Source organism: Lissotriton vulgaris, chromosome 2_1 (genome assembly GCF_964263255.1).
Source record: "Lissotriton vulgaris chromosome 2_1, aLisVul1.2, whole genome shotgun sequence".
Classification (NCBI taxonomy): Eukaryota; Metazoa; Chordata; class Amphibia; order Caudata; family Salamandridae; genus Lissotriton; species Lissotriton vulgaris.
This window is the reverse complement of record NC_141687.1, coordinates 1812222972-1812238470: the sequence shown is the minus strand read 5'-3', so window position 1 is coordinate 1812238470 and position 15499 is coordinate 1812222972. Positions and strand designations below refer to the sequence as shown.

The window sequence follows — 15499 nt, the reverse complement described above, 5'->3', positions numbered from 1 at the left end:
GCCGCCGGTGCTGCATCACATACCCTGCAGCAGTAAGGAACCAACGCATCACCTCCCCTGCCTAGCAGTAAGGAACCGATGCCGCACCTCACTGTGGCAGTAAGGAACCAACGCCTCACCAGCCCAGCAACACTTAACCTCCCTGACGCCGTGCAACATCTTTGTTTTCCAAGGTACTGTAACTGGGCCCGTGTGACTCTGCAGCCTGCCCGTGCTTCCTTGTGGTTGGCGCCAAACTGTTGGATTAGAACTTGTCACGACGTGGAGAGAGCCGCAGTTGGAGCTATTGATTTCTAAAAGCTATACTTGCTAGTGATCTTTGTAAAAGTGATATCTTCATTTTGGTATGTTGTATGTTTGTCATTTTGGTCATGTTTTACTCTGATAAATATTGGCTATTTTTCTAAACTGGTGTGGAGTACTTTTGTGGTGTTTCATTCTGTGTGTGCGTGTGGGTGTGTGCATGTGCAAATACTTCACACATGGCCTCTGACTGTACTTGCCAAGCTACCACGGTGGTGAGCAGGGGTTATCTTAATGTACAATCCTCTTACCATGACTAGAGTGAGCGTCCCAACTTGGACAAGGTGCACACCACTGCCAACTAGAGACCCCATTTCTAACAGTCACATTTAGCAATGTAGACAAACATAACATACAGATTGTCAGTTTCTTGCTCGCTGAGACAAGGCAGGTGAGAGAATTGAGCTTTTTACCAAAATAAAGAAACCGATATGTATTACGGAGGAATTTATGGACGATGAATTAGTCCATAGGTGTTTCCCCCAACGACAGACTGGAGACGAGCAGACACATGTGCACATCCTATGTGTCTCATTTTATCTCATTCATTTTCTCAATATATCTCTTACTCTCTGTGTGGGTCTCTCTCCCCAGGTTCCTTCTCAACGCTTTGCAGTGAAGTAGTGGTGCCTCACTAATTTGTAACCTATATTCTTATAATGCAGTTTCTCCTCCCTTTTCACCTCCCTGTAATTCAAGGTATTCTTTTATACCTCTCCATTATGTAGGTGATAACTTGTTTCTTTCTATATGGCGGGTCCTTCATGTCTCATACATTTCTATAAAGAAATCTCCTCTTGTCACACATCTCTAACACTGTTTTCTTCTGTTCCTCCTTTCTCCATAGGTTACCAGCTCACCAGGCTCAATGGACATCAACTCTGTCTCTGTCCCTACTGAATTCCTCTCTCGACATAACTCAGATGGGATCATTACGTTTGTGGATCCACGCTGTATCACTGTGATTGGCTACCAGCCTCAGGTAAGTGATTGCCCTCATCACGGTCTCAAATGCAGAGCTGGTATATATCAAGGCATAAGTCTCCAGAAGTAGGTAATTACCCATGAGTTCTGAAACAGCTATTGTTACGAAGTGCTGAGCTACTCAACTGACAAAGACCTTGGTTAAATCATAGAAGAGGTAAAAACGTTTTTAACGTAAAGCGAACTAATCGCCCTTAGGTGCTCTCAGATTGCCAAGTACTAGGAGTATGAGGTTCACGCTGCAGGTTTTTTTAAGCCTCCGCTCCAGACTACAAGGTATTTTATATATTGCATTACAGGATGTGGTATAAGTCAATAAGATTTTAGAGAACCCTAACATTATATTATGAACCTGCATTCTTAGTGTGAAGTCATAGTCATTCACTTTCTGCAATGTAATTCTTTGCTCTGTATGTTCTCTAATTTCATTCTGTAACATTTATGGACCTCCAGTAATACTTTACAGAGTACCCTGAACTCCATGTTTCTTTATTCGCTATTGTTCTACCCAGTTACCCTTTGGTTTGGGTCGCTGTCCTCGCAACATCTGTTCTAGGAGGAGAAATTAACTTAGGTCTATTTTGAACATGGGTATGATTTTACATATTTGACCGGTCTGCGAGAGATCCTGTGGCCGTCTCTGATGCAGGTGCAACATTCACTTCTTGAAATCCTACACCTGCACAGTATAGCATGTGCGCTGTCTCTGCTATGTGATGAAAAATAGCTGTTTATTCTAGTGGCTGTTTTCCCCTTGTAGCGCAGCACAAGACACAACAGAATCTTTTATCTTGTAGCAGGAAAATGGGGTTGATAAGCAGTGCCCTCCCCCCAACTTTCTTAATATGACTACAGCAGCTGCGTTCAAGGAATCCAAAATCATTCTTCAGTCCCCAACCGGTTTAGAAAAAAGTTGTATGCTTTACATAGTAGTTCAGTGGGAAACTGATCGGACTATAGTGCTTTGTATGCTCGGGTTATAGGGATACCGACTTGGCTATTACATAGAAGAGGCCCGTTTTCACATTACCCCAGTATGTACAGCAGCATAGCCTGGTCCTTATCTAAAGTGATTTGTTAAGTTCCATGGCTTGTTCAGTATTGCCTTATAGGTAAAGAAATACAGCACTGGACTGAATATGGTTCTTTAGAGCCCGGGGATCTCAGATGTATTGCATTGCAAATGCAGTAGATGCTGTAAAATGTGAAGTAAAGGTCTTGTATTCCAGAGCCAGAATCCTGGTAAAACTCTGTTTTGGTGCCACACTAGTGCTATATTTACAAAAAGGGGTGGTGAGGGACAGAGTCTCTGAATTAAGCAGAAAGCTCTCACCCAGTCAAGAGATCAGGGCTAGATCCAACACCGTTTTTTAGCTCACTGCACCATCCCAGTTTCAGAACCCGGCTGTATGCAAATTAGTCTGTTCCTGTCCCAGTGCATGATGGGAACAGGGCAAACCAAACTACAAAAGCCAATTCTTACACTGGGAAGGAAACAAGCTCCCGGGGACCGGTTTCTGGCATTACAGCCGTCTTCGGCCCGGTTTGCTTGAATCCTGATGGTGCAATGAGCAAGGGTCTCACATCTGAGAATACCCTTCCACGCTTAGGGTGGACAAAAATATTTACAAAAAGGGGTGGTGAGGGACAGAGTCTCTGAATTAAGCAGAAAGCTCTCACCCAGTCAAGAGATCAGGGCTAGATCCAACACCGTTTTTTAGCTCACTGCACCATCCCAGTTTCAGAACCCGGCTGTATGCAAATTAGTCTGTTCCTGTCCCAGTGCATGATGGGAACAGGGCAAACCAAACTACAAAAGCCAATTCTTACACTGGGAAGGAAACAAGCTCCCGGGGACCGGTTTCTGGCATTACAGCCGTCTTCGGCCCGGTTTGCTTGAATCCTGATGGTGCAATGAGCAAGGGTCTCACATCTGAGAATACCCTTCCACGCTTAGGGTGGACAAAAATATTTACAAAAAGGGGTGGTGAGGGACAGAGTCTCTGAATTAAGCAGAAAGCTCTCACCCAGTCAAGAGATCAGGGCTAGATCCAACACCGTTTTTTAGCTCACTGCACCATCCCAGTTTCAGAACCCGGCTGTATGCAAATTAGTCTGTTCCTGTCCCAGTGCATGATGGGAACAGGGCAAACCAAACTACAAAAGCCAATTCTTACACTGGGAAGGAAACAAGCTCCCGGGGACCGGTTTCTGGCATTACAGCCGTCTTCGGCCCGGTTTGCTTGAATCCTGATGGTGCAATGAGCAAGGGTCTCACATCTGAGAATACCCTTCCACGCTTAGGGTGGACAAAAATATTTACAAAAAGGGGTGGTGAGGGACAGAGTCTCTGAATTAAGCAGAAAGCTCTCACCCAGTCAAGAGATCAGGGCTAGATCCAACACCGTTTTTTAGCTCACTGCACCATCCCAGTTTCAGAACCCGGCTGTATGCAAATTAGTCTGTTCCTGTCCCAGTGCATGATGGGAACAGGGCAAACCAAACTACAAAAGCCAATTCTTACACTGGGAAGGAAACAAGCTCCCGGGGACCGGTTTCTGGCATTACAGCCGTCTTCGGCCCGGTTTGCTTGAATCCTGATGGTGCAATGAGCAAGGGTCTCACATCTGAGAATACCCTTCCACGCTTAGGGTGGACAAAAATATTTACAAAAAGGGGTGGTGAGGGACAGAGTCTCTGAATTAAGCAGAAAGCTCTCACCCAGTCAAGAGATCAGGGCTAGATCCAACACCGTTTTTTAGCTCACTGCACCATCCCAGTTTCAGAACCCGGCTGTATGCAAATTAGTCTGTTCCTGTCCCAGTGCATGATGGGAACAGGGCAAACCAAACTACAAAAGCCAATTCTTACACTGGGAAGGAAACAAGCTCCCGGGGACCGGTTTCTGGCATTACAGCCGTCTTCGGCCCGGTTTGCTTGAATCCTGATGGTGCAATGAGCAAGGGTCTATGGCACATATGGTTACAAAGTTCAAAACTTGGCATACAACTTACATGTCTTTGAAACTCCTAAAATAGTGTATTATCTCAATGGGCACACCTTTTATTTTAAACCACAATAGGTTACAAATTTTAAAAGCAGCTTTAATGAAAATATTCTTCTCTCTTAGCATGCTTATACTCAATGAAATTTGTGATCCATGTAGGTTGCGGGGCAAATGGCCATAAACCCAAATTCAGTGGACTAGGAGCTTCTTCCTTGTTTCATGGATTCTTTGTAGTTACTGACCTGCTCTGTTTATAACCTGCAGTACTTTTTAGTTTGTATGTCGTAATTTACAAAATGATTCAGAGGTTTAATATGCATATTAATAATACATCTTCATTGTTTGTTTTTTGTTAAAACCATTTACAATAAGACGAGATTGAAATTCAGCAATGTTCAAATCAATCTATATAGGCTCCATAGTATTTCAGATATACTAAAAACAACACTATGTTAAAACAGAACACAGGAAGACAAGTGTCCCTCAAATAATGGTTAAAACACCACTTCAGATGCTGCTAAACACCAACTAAATATAACATATTAATTTTGAAGCCTTAAAGAACACATCTGTGAAGTATCTAAAATCAGCATCAGATTACATGCTTCAGACTGTTTCGGTTATTGCCATAATGTATTAACTTATTCAAGATCTAATCCTGTGAAGTCTGAAAATAGGTCTTAAAAATATCCTTTGGGCTTCAAGCAACTTGGGGCATGTACATAGAATATGTGCAATAGTTTCTATACTGGAAACACATAAACAGCAAAGCAAATGAAGCTGCATTAATTTGCTCCAAGATCCCGCAAATTGGATTTGTGGGACAGAGAGTCGCTGAAATCTTAGAAAACTATTTTTTACAGATGGATTTAATAGAGAGTTCAAATACGGTTGTCTCCTTGAAGTACAAGTATCCTGTAGGTAACCACTATTTTTATGTTCCAAATACATGCCATAAACATATTTGAATTGAGCTGTATGTAGCGATTAGTTCATACTAATGTATATTCCGTTCATGTTGAGGAGAGAGATTGTGGGTACTAAAGCATATTCTTGTAGCATTCCCGATAAGTAACAAAGTGAAAAGATATCCTTAAAACATGCTCCATAAAATCAACCTCTTTTTCTAGCCCATTTACTTTTACGATTCTATCAGATGTCTCACACATAACGGCCACAAAGCAGTGGGAGTTGGGCAAGAGAGTGGCAATATTTAATTCCTTAGGGGCCCGAGCCCAGCTGAAGTTCCCCGCATTGCTCAGTGTTATGTGGAGTAATCATATGTACAAAATAAGTCCGATTGAGGACGCAGATAATCTGATTGAAAAGATCAGGGCAGGAACCAAGGGGGGAAGTGGGGCGGCTACATAAGCAGCTGGGTGGTAGGGTGAGTTGTGGAGCAATTAAGGTCTTCTTCCTTTAGGAATTGTAGTTCTCCAGTATTAGGGGTGTCTTTCATAGATTCACATGCCTGAATCATTCCCCGTCGTCGGAGTGGGAGTCCCACGGTACATAAAAAAGCAGTAATATGCCATTTGTACATAGCAAATAACAGTTATACCCAACCAGGAAGTAAAGTAGCCCCAGCTACAGTGGAAAAAACTTCCACATTAGTGACTATCCAAGTCATTATGTATAGACCAAACTGCAGCCAATCAGGCCACAGCTCCCACCAGAATACTCTCCCCAGAGACCCAGGCTCTCAGATTTTTTACCGCACGTCGTGTGATAGGGAGTCTCTCTGAGCTCTGCTCAGTTTTTCTCTACTTCTAAAAGATTTCACTTTCTAACATGTCTAAATCAAAGTCCCTGTTCAGGGCCTGTGAATCCTGCGGAAAAGCAAGGCTGTTTAAGGAGGATCCGCATACTCTCTGCATCTACTGCTTGTACCCTGATCATCAGGCTAAGGAGTGCAAGATTTGTCGCACCTTTCCTCCAAAGACCCTCAGGGACAGAGAGGGTCGCCTGCTGTTGTGGATACAGCGGATTAAAGATAAGGCTAACCCACTCTCTGAGGTAGGAAGTTTGGCCTCAGGGTCTTTTATGGGATCTAGAAAGAGGATGGCTGAGAGTAAGGTGACTACTCCTAAGGCTAAGGTGGCAAGACAGGCCCAGCTCACTGTAGACGCTGGTGAGCCTTCTACCTCAAAAATGAAAAAATCCTCTGAGAAATCTGTGAGGCCAACAGAATCAAAAAAGACTGCGTCTTTATTGTCACCTCAGAGGCCTGTGACCAAGGCAGCGACTACTCTGCCGTTTTCCTGTCAGACAGCCACTACAGTGACTTCTACTATGACTTTTTCCTCACCAAAACCTTCTATGGTGATGTCCTCAGCGTCCTCTCCAACTTTTGTACATGTCCAGGTTCGTCCCATCTCGTCGACGAAAATAGTTAAACCTCTCGTCGACGAGCCTCCGTCGACGAAGCTAATACCAGCGTCGACGAAAAGCTTGCCGTCGACAACAGCCTTACCGTCGACGAAGAAGACCTTGCCGTCGACGACATCATCGTCGACGAAGCTGCCGTCGACGATCCCATCGTCGACGAAGAAGACCCCGTCGACGGCCCCGTCGACGAAGTCCTCGTCGACGGCCTCGTCCATGAAGAAAATAGTCCCGTCGACGGCCCCGTCGACGAAAAAAGTAGTCCCGTCGACGGTTCCCTCGTCGACGATGAAGTCCATCTCGTCAACGACGACTAAACAGCCACAGTCGTCGACGGAGCAATTATCGTCGACGAGTACATCGTCGACGACGAAGACAAAGCCACAAGAAACAGAATTAACAATGGAACAAGAGAATCCAACAACACCAAAGCTGTCATCTTGCACAGATCTTCAAGTTTGGTCAGCACGGAGCAATATGATAACGCTGCCATCTCCAGCCACCACTGCGGCACTATTACAAAAGCGTTCATCACAGTCTGCATCTATGTCGCCACTAAAAATACCAGACAGGCTCCTGGATTCTGAGGAAGATGTATCTGGTGATGAGTTATTTCAAGCAGCTAACAGCCCATCTGATTTGCTTATACAAATAAAGGATCAGGAGGAAGAGGAGCAAGTGATACAACCGCCCAGGTTGGAGACTGAACCAACACCAGGGATGCAAATGCCAATGGAACTTTTCCAAAATTTGCAGTATATGTTGAGCGATTATTATCGCCGTTTTCCGCCTTCAGAGTCAGGCGAATCACAAATCTCTTCTCCACGGCCTCGAGTAACCCCGACTCCAATGGCTACAATGACAGAAGAAGCGGAGCATGCCCGACCATCAACACCGGTGTCCTGCCACCAAACAGAGGATGAGAATACTGATGAGGAAGCTCATGAAGAAGGTGAATTAGATAAAACGGACTCGTCGGAGTATGAAGATTATCAAGCTGACACACCTTCTCCAGATGAACAACCAAAAGCTGAGTCACCACCGGTGGATATTGCAAATTTCCATAGGATTATAGACAAAGCAACTAAGAGATTTCTCATTACCATGGAGGCTAAACAGGACGAATGTTTCCTGTACGACTTTAAGAATTTGTCTCAGAGGCAAAGTTGGTCTATTCCTATTATAGACTTTATTTGGAAAGAAGGTCTAAAGGTCATGGCCACACCAAATTCTTTACCTGCGGTTTTACCGCGAGTGGATAAAAAGTACAGGGCACCAACTTCTTCACCTGCTTGCCTGATCGGCCAGGCCAAGACAGAGTCAGTCATTGCGCAAGCAGCTCAAAAGAGAGCAAAGAACCCGTCATCTCAGATCTCCACTCCTACGCACAGTGATGGGAGGCGACTTGATACCATTGGGAAAAAGGTATCGACTATTGCAGCGACCACAGTTAGGGCTGCTAATTCGCTGGCAATTCTCGGCAGGTATGATAGGCACATGTGGTCAGACATATCGCCATACATTCAAAAACTGCCTGAACCGGACCGGACCGAAGCCACAAAAATTCTGCAGGAAGGGGAGTGTGCTTCATCGGAGATCATTGATGCTGCAGTGGACGTAGCAGCTACAGGATTCAGGCAGTTGGCAGGAGCTGCAGTCCTTAGAAGAGAGGGATGGTTGAAATCTACATCCTTTAGGCAGGAGGTGCAAGCCAATGTGCTGAATATGGCTTATGATGGCGAGTACCTATTCGGCTCGCATGTGGATGAGGCTTTGCAAGCCATCAAGAAAGATACAGAAACTGCACGATCGTTGGGTACTCTGCAGTACCGGAAATCTTCCTTTCGTGGTGCTAGAGGAAGAGGTAACTTCACAAATAGAGGAGGATATTACCAACAACGATCATATACGAACAACCAAAATAACCAGAGGTACCAGCCATATAAGCAACAACCTTATGGCCAAAGAAGAAATAATTATTCACAGCCCCGAGGGAAAACAACATATCGGGGCAGAGACAACACTAACAAAAAGTGAGGAACACATCCTGCCACCACTTTGTCCCAGCCAGAAACAAATTGGAGGAAGAATATCCCTACATTACTCAAACTGGTCAAAAATTACCACAGACAGATGGGTCCTGAATATGGTTTCCAAGGGCCACATATTGGAATTTGTAAAAACCCCTCCAAATTCACCCCCAAAAGGACCGCCCCCAGCACATCTCAAGGAGCTGTTCATCCAAATCAACACAATGATTCGAAAGGGGGCAATCGAGAGAGTACCTCAACATCAGAGAGGAAAAGGTTTTTACTCTCGTTTTTTCTTGATACGCAAAAAATCGGGGGAATGGCGCCCCATCCTCGATTTGCGTGCCCTCAACAAATACATCAAAATATTAACTTTCAGAATGTTGACACTCCAAGAGATCCTCCAGTTTCTGACAGAAGGGGACCACATGGCAACACTCGACCTTCAGGATGCTTACTTCGACGTACCCATTTTCCCCAGGCACAGGAAGTTCAGAGGTTCAGAGTGGCTGGCAGGATTTCCAATTCAAGGTGCTTCCTTTTGGACTACGTTCAGCCCCTAGGGTATTCACAAAGATGTTGGCACCTATAGCGGCCCACTTGCGATTACAGGGTATTCAGATATACCCATATCTGGACCAAGGCCAATTCCTACGCCACAACAAGCAAACATGTCCAAAAATGCCTTTGCCTGCTTCAAAGCCTGGGTTTCTCAGTGAACTTCGAGAAATCAGATCTGGTACCTTCACAAAGAAAGTCTTTCCTAGGAGCAACGCTGGATTCCAAGCTCGCTCAGGTCTTCATTTCAAGCGAAAGACAGGTGAAGATTCAAAAGATGGCGACTGCACTCCTCAGAAAAGAGTGCGTTTCTGTTCGAAAATTCAAATCTTTCCTAGGGATGATCTCATTGTGCATCCCTCTCACTCCAAACTGTCGTCTGAGAATGAGACCCTTGCAAGAGGAACTCAGTCACCAATGGGTGCAGGTATCAGGTTCCTTCGAGGATATCATCACCTTAACGCCTCAAATGAAGAATGCAATCCTGTGGTGGAGTCAGGAACACAACCTGCAGGTGGGCTGTGCTTTCCTCGCAGAAGTCCCCAGATTCATCGTAACCACGGATGCCTCGCTAGAAGGTTGGGGCGCTCACCTTCAAGGGATGACGATCAGTGGCAAATGGGACAGACAGCAAAAGAAATGGCACATCAATTTATTGGAATTAAGGGCCATTTTCCTCGCCATGAAATCTTTTCAAGCGATACTGGAAGACTCGACAGTGTTGATTCGAACAGACAACACAAGGAGCATGCATTACCTGAACAAGCAGGGGGGCACAAGATCAGCCCGGTTGTCCCAGCAGGCTCAAGAGATCTGGAATTGGGCTCTGGATCACAACATCAACTTGTCAGCGGTGCATGTTCCAGGAGTAGTCAATGTGCTAGCAGATTCCCTGAGCAGATCCAAGAGCAGCACTCACGAGTGGGAACTGCATCAACCAGCGCTGGATCGGATCTTCCAGAGATGGGGTCACCCCGATCTAGATCTTTTCGCAACATATCGGAACAAGAAATGTACACACTTTGCGAGCTGGATTCCCCACAAAGAATCTTGCGGGGATGCTCTGTCAATGAATTGGGAGCGGATATTTGCCTACGCCTTCCCGCCAATTCCATTAATTCCCAAGGTCATCAAGAAAATGAGAAGACAACCGTGTCGAATAATTTTGATTGCTCCACGGTGGCCACGACAATATTGGTTCACACAGCTTCTTCTTCTCTCAGAACGCGAACCAGTCCAGCTGCCTCAAATTCCAAATCTTCTGACAATTCAAGAAGGCAGGGTATATCATCCGGACCCTCATTCTCTGAAATTATCGGCTTGGCTCCTCAACACCATGAGTTTGCACACTTGAACATTCCACAAGACTGTCAAGAAGTCCTAGCTAATGCTAGAGCGCCTTCAACGAACAAAACTTACAAGCTTAAATGGAAACGTTTTTGTGCTTGGTGCCAAACTATGAATTTACATCCCATGTATGCTGAACCGGAAAAGATCTTACCCTTCTTTTTGCAGTTGGCTAAATCAGGTTTGGCGCACTCAACACTTAAAGTGTTTCTAGCGGCTATATCCCGATACCGTCAGGATGGTACAAATTCTCTATATTCCTCAAGAATAATCCAGCAATTCTTTAAGGGTTTATTTCGTATGTTTCCACCAATACGTCGGCCACCTCCATCCTGGCATTTGAATATAGTACTAGCTCAGCTCATGCGCCATCCCTTTGAGCCGATCCATAAAGTTGATCTGAAGTTCATCACTTGGAAGGTCGCATTACTGCTGGCGTTAACATCAGCCAGAAGGGTTAGTGACATGCAGGCGTTCACGTCTAAACCACCTTTCTTGCAATTCACGAATGACTCTGTGATACTGCGCACCAACCCGAAGTACATGCCCAAGGTACCATCGGATTTTCATTTGAATGAGCCAGTGATACTTAAGACATTCTTTCCGAATCCGCAGTCGCCAGCTGAGCGGACTTTACACTCATTAGATATCAGGAGATGTCTTAAGTTTTATCTTTCAAGGACAGCTGCCATCAGGAAGACGGATCAGCTATTTGTAGCGCATGGCAGACTGAGACAAGGCTGTGCAGTGTCAAAACAGACTATCGCTAGGTGGGTCTCATCAACGATAGGGGTCTGCCATCTACAAGCAGGTAAACCCTTACAGACCTTACCTAGAGCTCATTCTACGAGAGCAGTCTCTTCTTCAACTGCTTTGTTTGCTGGTGTGCCTCTCAGAGCTGCAACATGGTCCAGCAGGCACACATTCACGAGGCATTACCGTCTGGATTCTTCAAGTGATACCGATGCCTCGGTGGGAAGAGCAGTCCTGCGTAATCTTTTTCAATAAGGTGAGCCTCTGATGATCTCTCCCACCTCCTCTTGCTCTTTTGACGCTTTAATATGTTATTGCATTACATTATGTTCATGCATGAAAACTGTGTAGCTTGGCGTCCAAGAGCGATGTATTGTATTACTGCTAACTACTCTGATTCAGGCATGTGAATCTATGAAAGACACCCCTAATACTGGAGAAGAACAATAGTTACTTACCTGTAATCTGTGGTTCTCCAGTATTGGTGTCTTTCATAGATTCACATGCACCCACCCACCTCCCCTCAGAGTCTCACTCAGGCTATGGATATATATATATATATATATATATATATATATATATATATATATATATATATATATATATACACACACACACACACACTCAGGTACACTCCGGTGCTACAAAATCTGAGAGCCTGGGTCTCTGGGGAGAGTATTCTGGTGGGAGCTGTGGCCTGATTGGCTGCAGTTTGGTCTATACATAATGACTTGGATAGTCTCTAATGTTGAAGTTTTTTCCACTGTAGCTGGGGCTACTTTACTTCCTGGTTGGGTATAACTGTTATTTGCTATGTACAAATGGCATATTACTGCTTTTTTATGTACCGTGGGACTCCCACTCCGACGACGGGGAATGATTCAGGCATGTGAATCTATGAAAGACACCAATACTGGAGAACCACAGATTACAGGTAAGTAACTATTGTTCGTCTAGTAAGCTGATATACAGTTGCATATAGCCTATATTACATATTTATTTACTCTCTTGGTAGTATTTATCATCGATATTTCTTATACATACACAGGGGGGAGGGGTAACCGTCTAAGAGCGTATGCTCAGGAATAAAGGGAAGGTTCCCCAGGGAAGGAAGTGGGTTCAGGGGTCACAGGGGGAATGGGGTTGGGGAGGGGGAGGGGGAGGGGCACGATGGGGGGTCAGGGAAAAAAAGGAAAAATTGAGTCCTCACTTCACACTAGCTTGCAAGGGTTCCCCATTGAATACACAAGGCGTTGGGTGTCTGGTAAGGAGTGGGGGGCGGAGGTTACCGAATGATGAATAATAAGATACCATATGTTCGAGGCATGTGGGCTGCTGAATTCAAATCTGTGAATACATCGCCGCCTAGTGTTGGGTTCGGATGATTGCACATTATTGTCCTGGAAGAGTCTTTGAAGTATCACAAGATAGGTGGCTCCTCCCCTGGACTACAGTGCGCATGGGCATCTTCTCCATCCTCAGATTGTTTTTTTCCGCCATTGGGTTCGGATGTACTTTCTTGACTCAAGTTCGGAATCAATATAAAACACTTTTTCACAAGGCCAAAAGGCCTTCGGGGCGTCAGTATTGTCTTTCGTTCGGTGCCACGTACTTGTTCCAGTTCTTCGAGCCGGACGGCGAAGGCCGCTTGCCTTTTTCGACACCAAAGGCCCCATCAACGATCGACGATGGAACGGAGCCCGTTCAAACGATGCCCCGTTTGCAATTTTAAATACCCTCACATCGATGTGCACCCGGTGTGCAATAAATGCCTATCCCCGGACCACGACGAGGCCAGCTGCATGACCTGTTCTCGGTTCAGGTCGAAGAAAACACTTCGGCTTCGACGCGCCGCAAGACAGTCGGCGCAGAAAACGGCGCCCGACCCGGAAAACATCTTTGAGGCTGAAGACGACGAGGGCGTCGATGAAGAGGATCCTGAACAACAGTCGGATCCTGCGTCGGAGCAGAACTCGAACTATGATGAGGACGAAGAAGAAGACTGCGTCCATGATGAAGACGTCGTCGAGGTAGGAGACGACGCACAGGCCATCGGAGCCGTCGATGACGACTCGAGGGATGAGCAAGGCCCAACCGCAGTCGCGGGGCCCGATAATGACACTGTACTTTCGAAGGCTCAGGTCGAGGCATCGCCAGTAGGCCTTAGCCAAGATCTTAATCCACAATCTATAGCCCCGCGTCAAGGCCCGGCTAAGAATATTTCTAAGGAGCCATCGGTCGATCAACCACAATCAGCGGTGAAATCGAAACCGAAGCCAACAGACGCTAAATCGAAACTGAAACTGCTAAAGACAGTCCTAGGATCGACGACTTCGGATTCATCGGATCCAATCAAATTGAGGAGTGTCATCGACCCTTTGGGGTCACAAGGGGATGTCGGCCCGAAGATCGGGGCGCCGAAGCCTGTATCTAAAGTAAAGCACGTCGCACTGACGCCGTCCAAAGATGGCGACACTAACAAAGGACTCAAGGCTCAGAAGACTCTCGATCCGAAGCTTCCAGCCTCCAAGCCACTGGTCGAAGACCAAAATCGACCTGAAAGAGCATGTCAAGTCGAAGCAGAAGAGCGTGCCTGCTGCGCACCAAGAGCTCGAGTCGACGCAAGGCCACAAACAAACTAGTTATAAGACGAAGTCGGTCGGATTGAAGACGGCACCACCCTCGAAGAAGGTCAGTCCGTCTCCAATGCTTACGCCACCTATAAAGTACGGACTGCCCCCGACCGCACGACCTAAGGCGTTCGAGCCACAAAAAAGCACCAACACAGCCAAAAAGGTGCCGGTAGTCTCAAGAAATCAGCCCATAGAAGAGGACGTTGTTTTCCAAGCGCCCTCCTATGATAATCTGTCAAAACTATTCATCGACTCGGATTCTGGCAGACTCACTATTTATAAAAGAAAGATCATTCCAGAAAATCCTATTGAGTCATACAAGATCCCACTCAAAAAGAAGAGGGACTCTGCCACCTCACCTGTTCTTTTTGAACCTGTAGAGTCCTATGGACAGGAATACACCTATCTTCCCACACGTACCAAGGAGGATGTGGGGGAAGAATACAATGAGGAAGAATGTAATTATCTTATTGACACATCAAGAGGAGTTTCAACCCTGGACTGACCCTGTTGACCCTGGTGAGCCACACACCACGCCTGACACTCAATCCTATACAGTCAAAACCTCGCCTACTGAAGATACAGCTGCGTTTAACGCATTGATTGAAAGGGCAGCCAATAACCATGATGTAGAAATGCACACTGACCCAGTAGAGGAAGACTTTTTGTTTGACACTTTCTCAACTTCAGAAAGATCAGTAAAGACATTGCCTATGCTAAAGGGTGTCCTTAAACACGCTGGTGACATTTTCAAAGAATCCACAAGGGCAAGGGTTGTGAACCCAAGAATTGAAAGGAAATACCGGCCTGCGCCGGTAGACCCAACGTATATCAACGCCAGCTCCCATTGGACTCCTTAGTAGTGGCTAATGCTCGTAAGAGAGCGAACTCTCAAACAAGTGGTGATGCTCCTCCTCCGGACAAAGAATCCAAAATCTTGGAAGCTTCTGGCAAACGAGTAGCGGCTCAAGCAGCAAACATTTGGAGAATTCTCAAATACACAGGCCCTATTAGCCAGATATGATAGGGCTCATTACGACACGTTAGAGCAGCTACTACAACACCTGCCTGATGCTTATAAGGAGGGAGCAGAAATGCTAATACAGGAGGGGAAGCTGATTTCAAATGCATCCATTAAATGTGCGCTAGATGCAGCAGACACAGCAGCTAGGGCCATCAACACAAGTGTGATTCTCAGAAGGCATGCCTGGCTACGCATCTCTGGTTTCAAGCCAGAGATCCAAACAACTTTACTCAATCAGCCGGTTAACCCTGACTTTCTATTTGGTCCTGATGTAGACACGACCCTAGAAAAAATTAAGAAAGACACTGAGACAGCCAAATCCATGGGATCTCTGCAGTCACAACAGTTCAGGGGCGGTTCCTTTCGTCGCTCCGGTAACAGGGGAGCCTCTAGAGGTCAAGCATCACAGCAAGCCCAATACAACAAAGGAGGCACAAAGACCACCTATAGCAAGAACAATAGGGGTGGATACCGT

At 45.8% G+C, this 15499-nt stretch overlaps 1 protein-coding gene across 8 annotated transcripts in view; it reads left to right on the top strand.

Annotated features, from left to right (window-relative positions):
• ARNT2 (aryl hydrocarbon receptor nuclear translocator 2) overlaps window positions 1-15499 on the top strand; it is a 916564-nt gene that overhangs the window by 544693 nt on the left and 356372 nt on the right. For all 8 annotated transcript variants that reach the window (XM_086957884.1, XM_086957885.1, XM_086957883.1 and 5 more), the window contains one exon: window positions 1151-1285. In XM_086957884.1, coding sequence (XP_086814010.1) covers window positions 1151-1285 — 135 coding nt within the window. The remainder of the gene's footprint in view (window positions 1-1150; window positions 1286-15499) is intronic.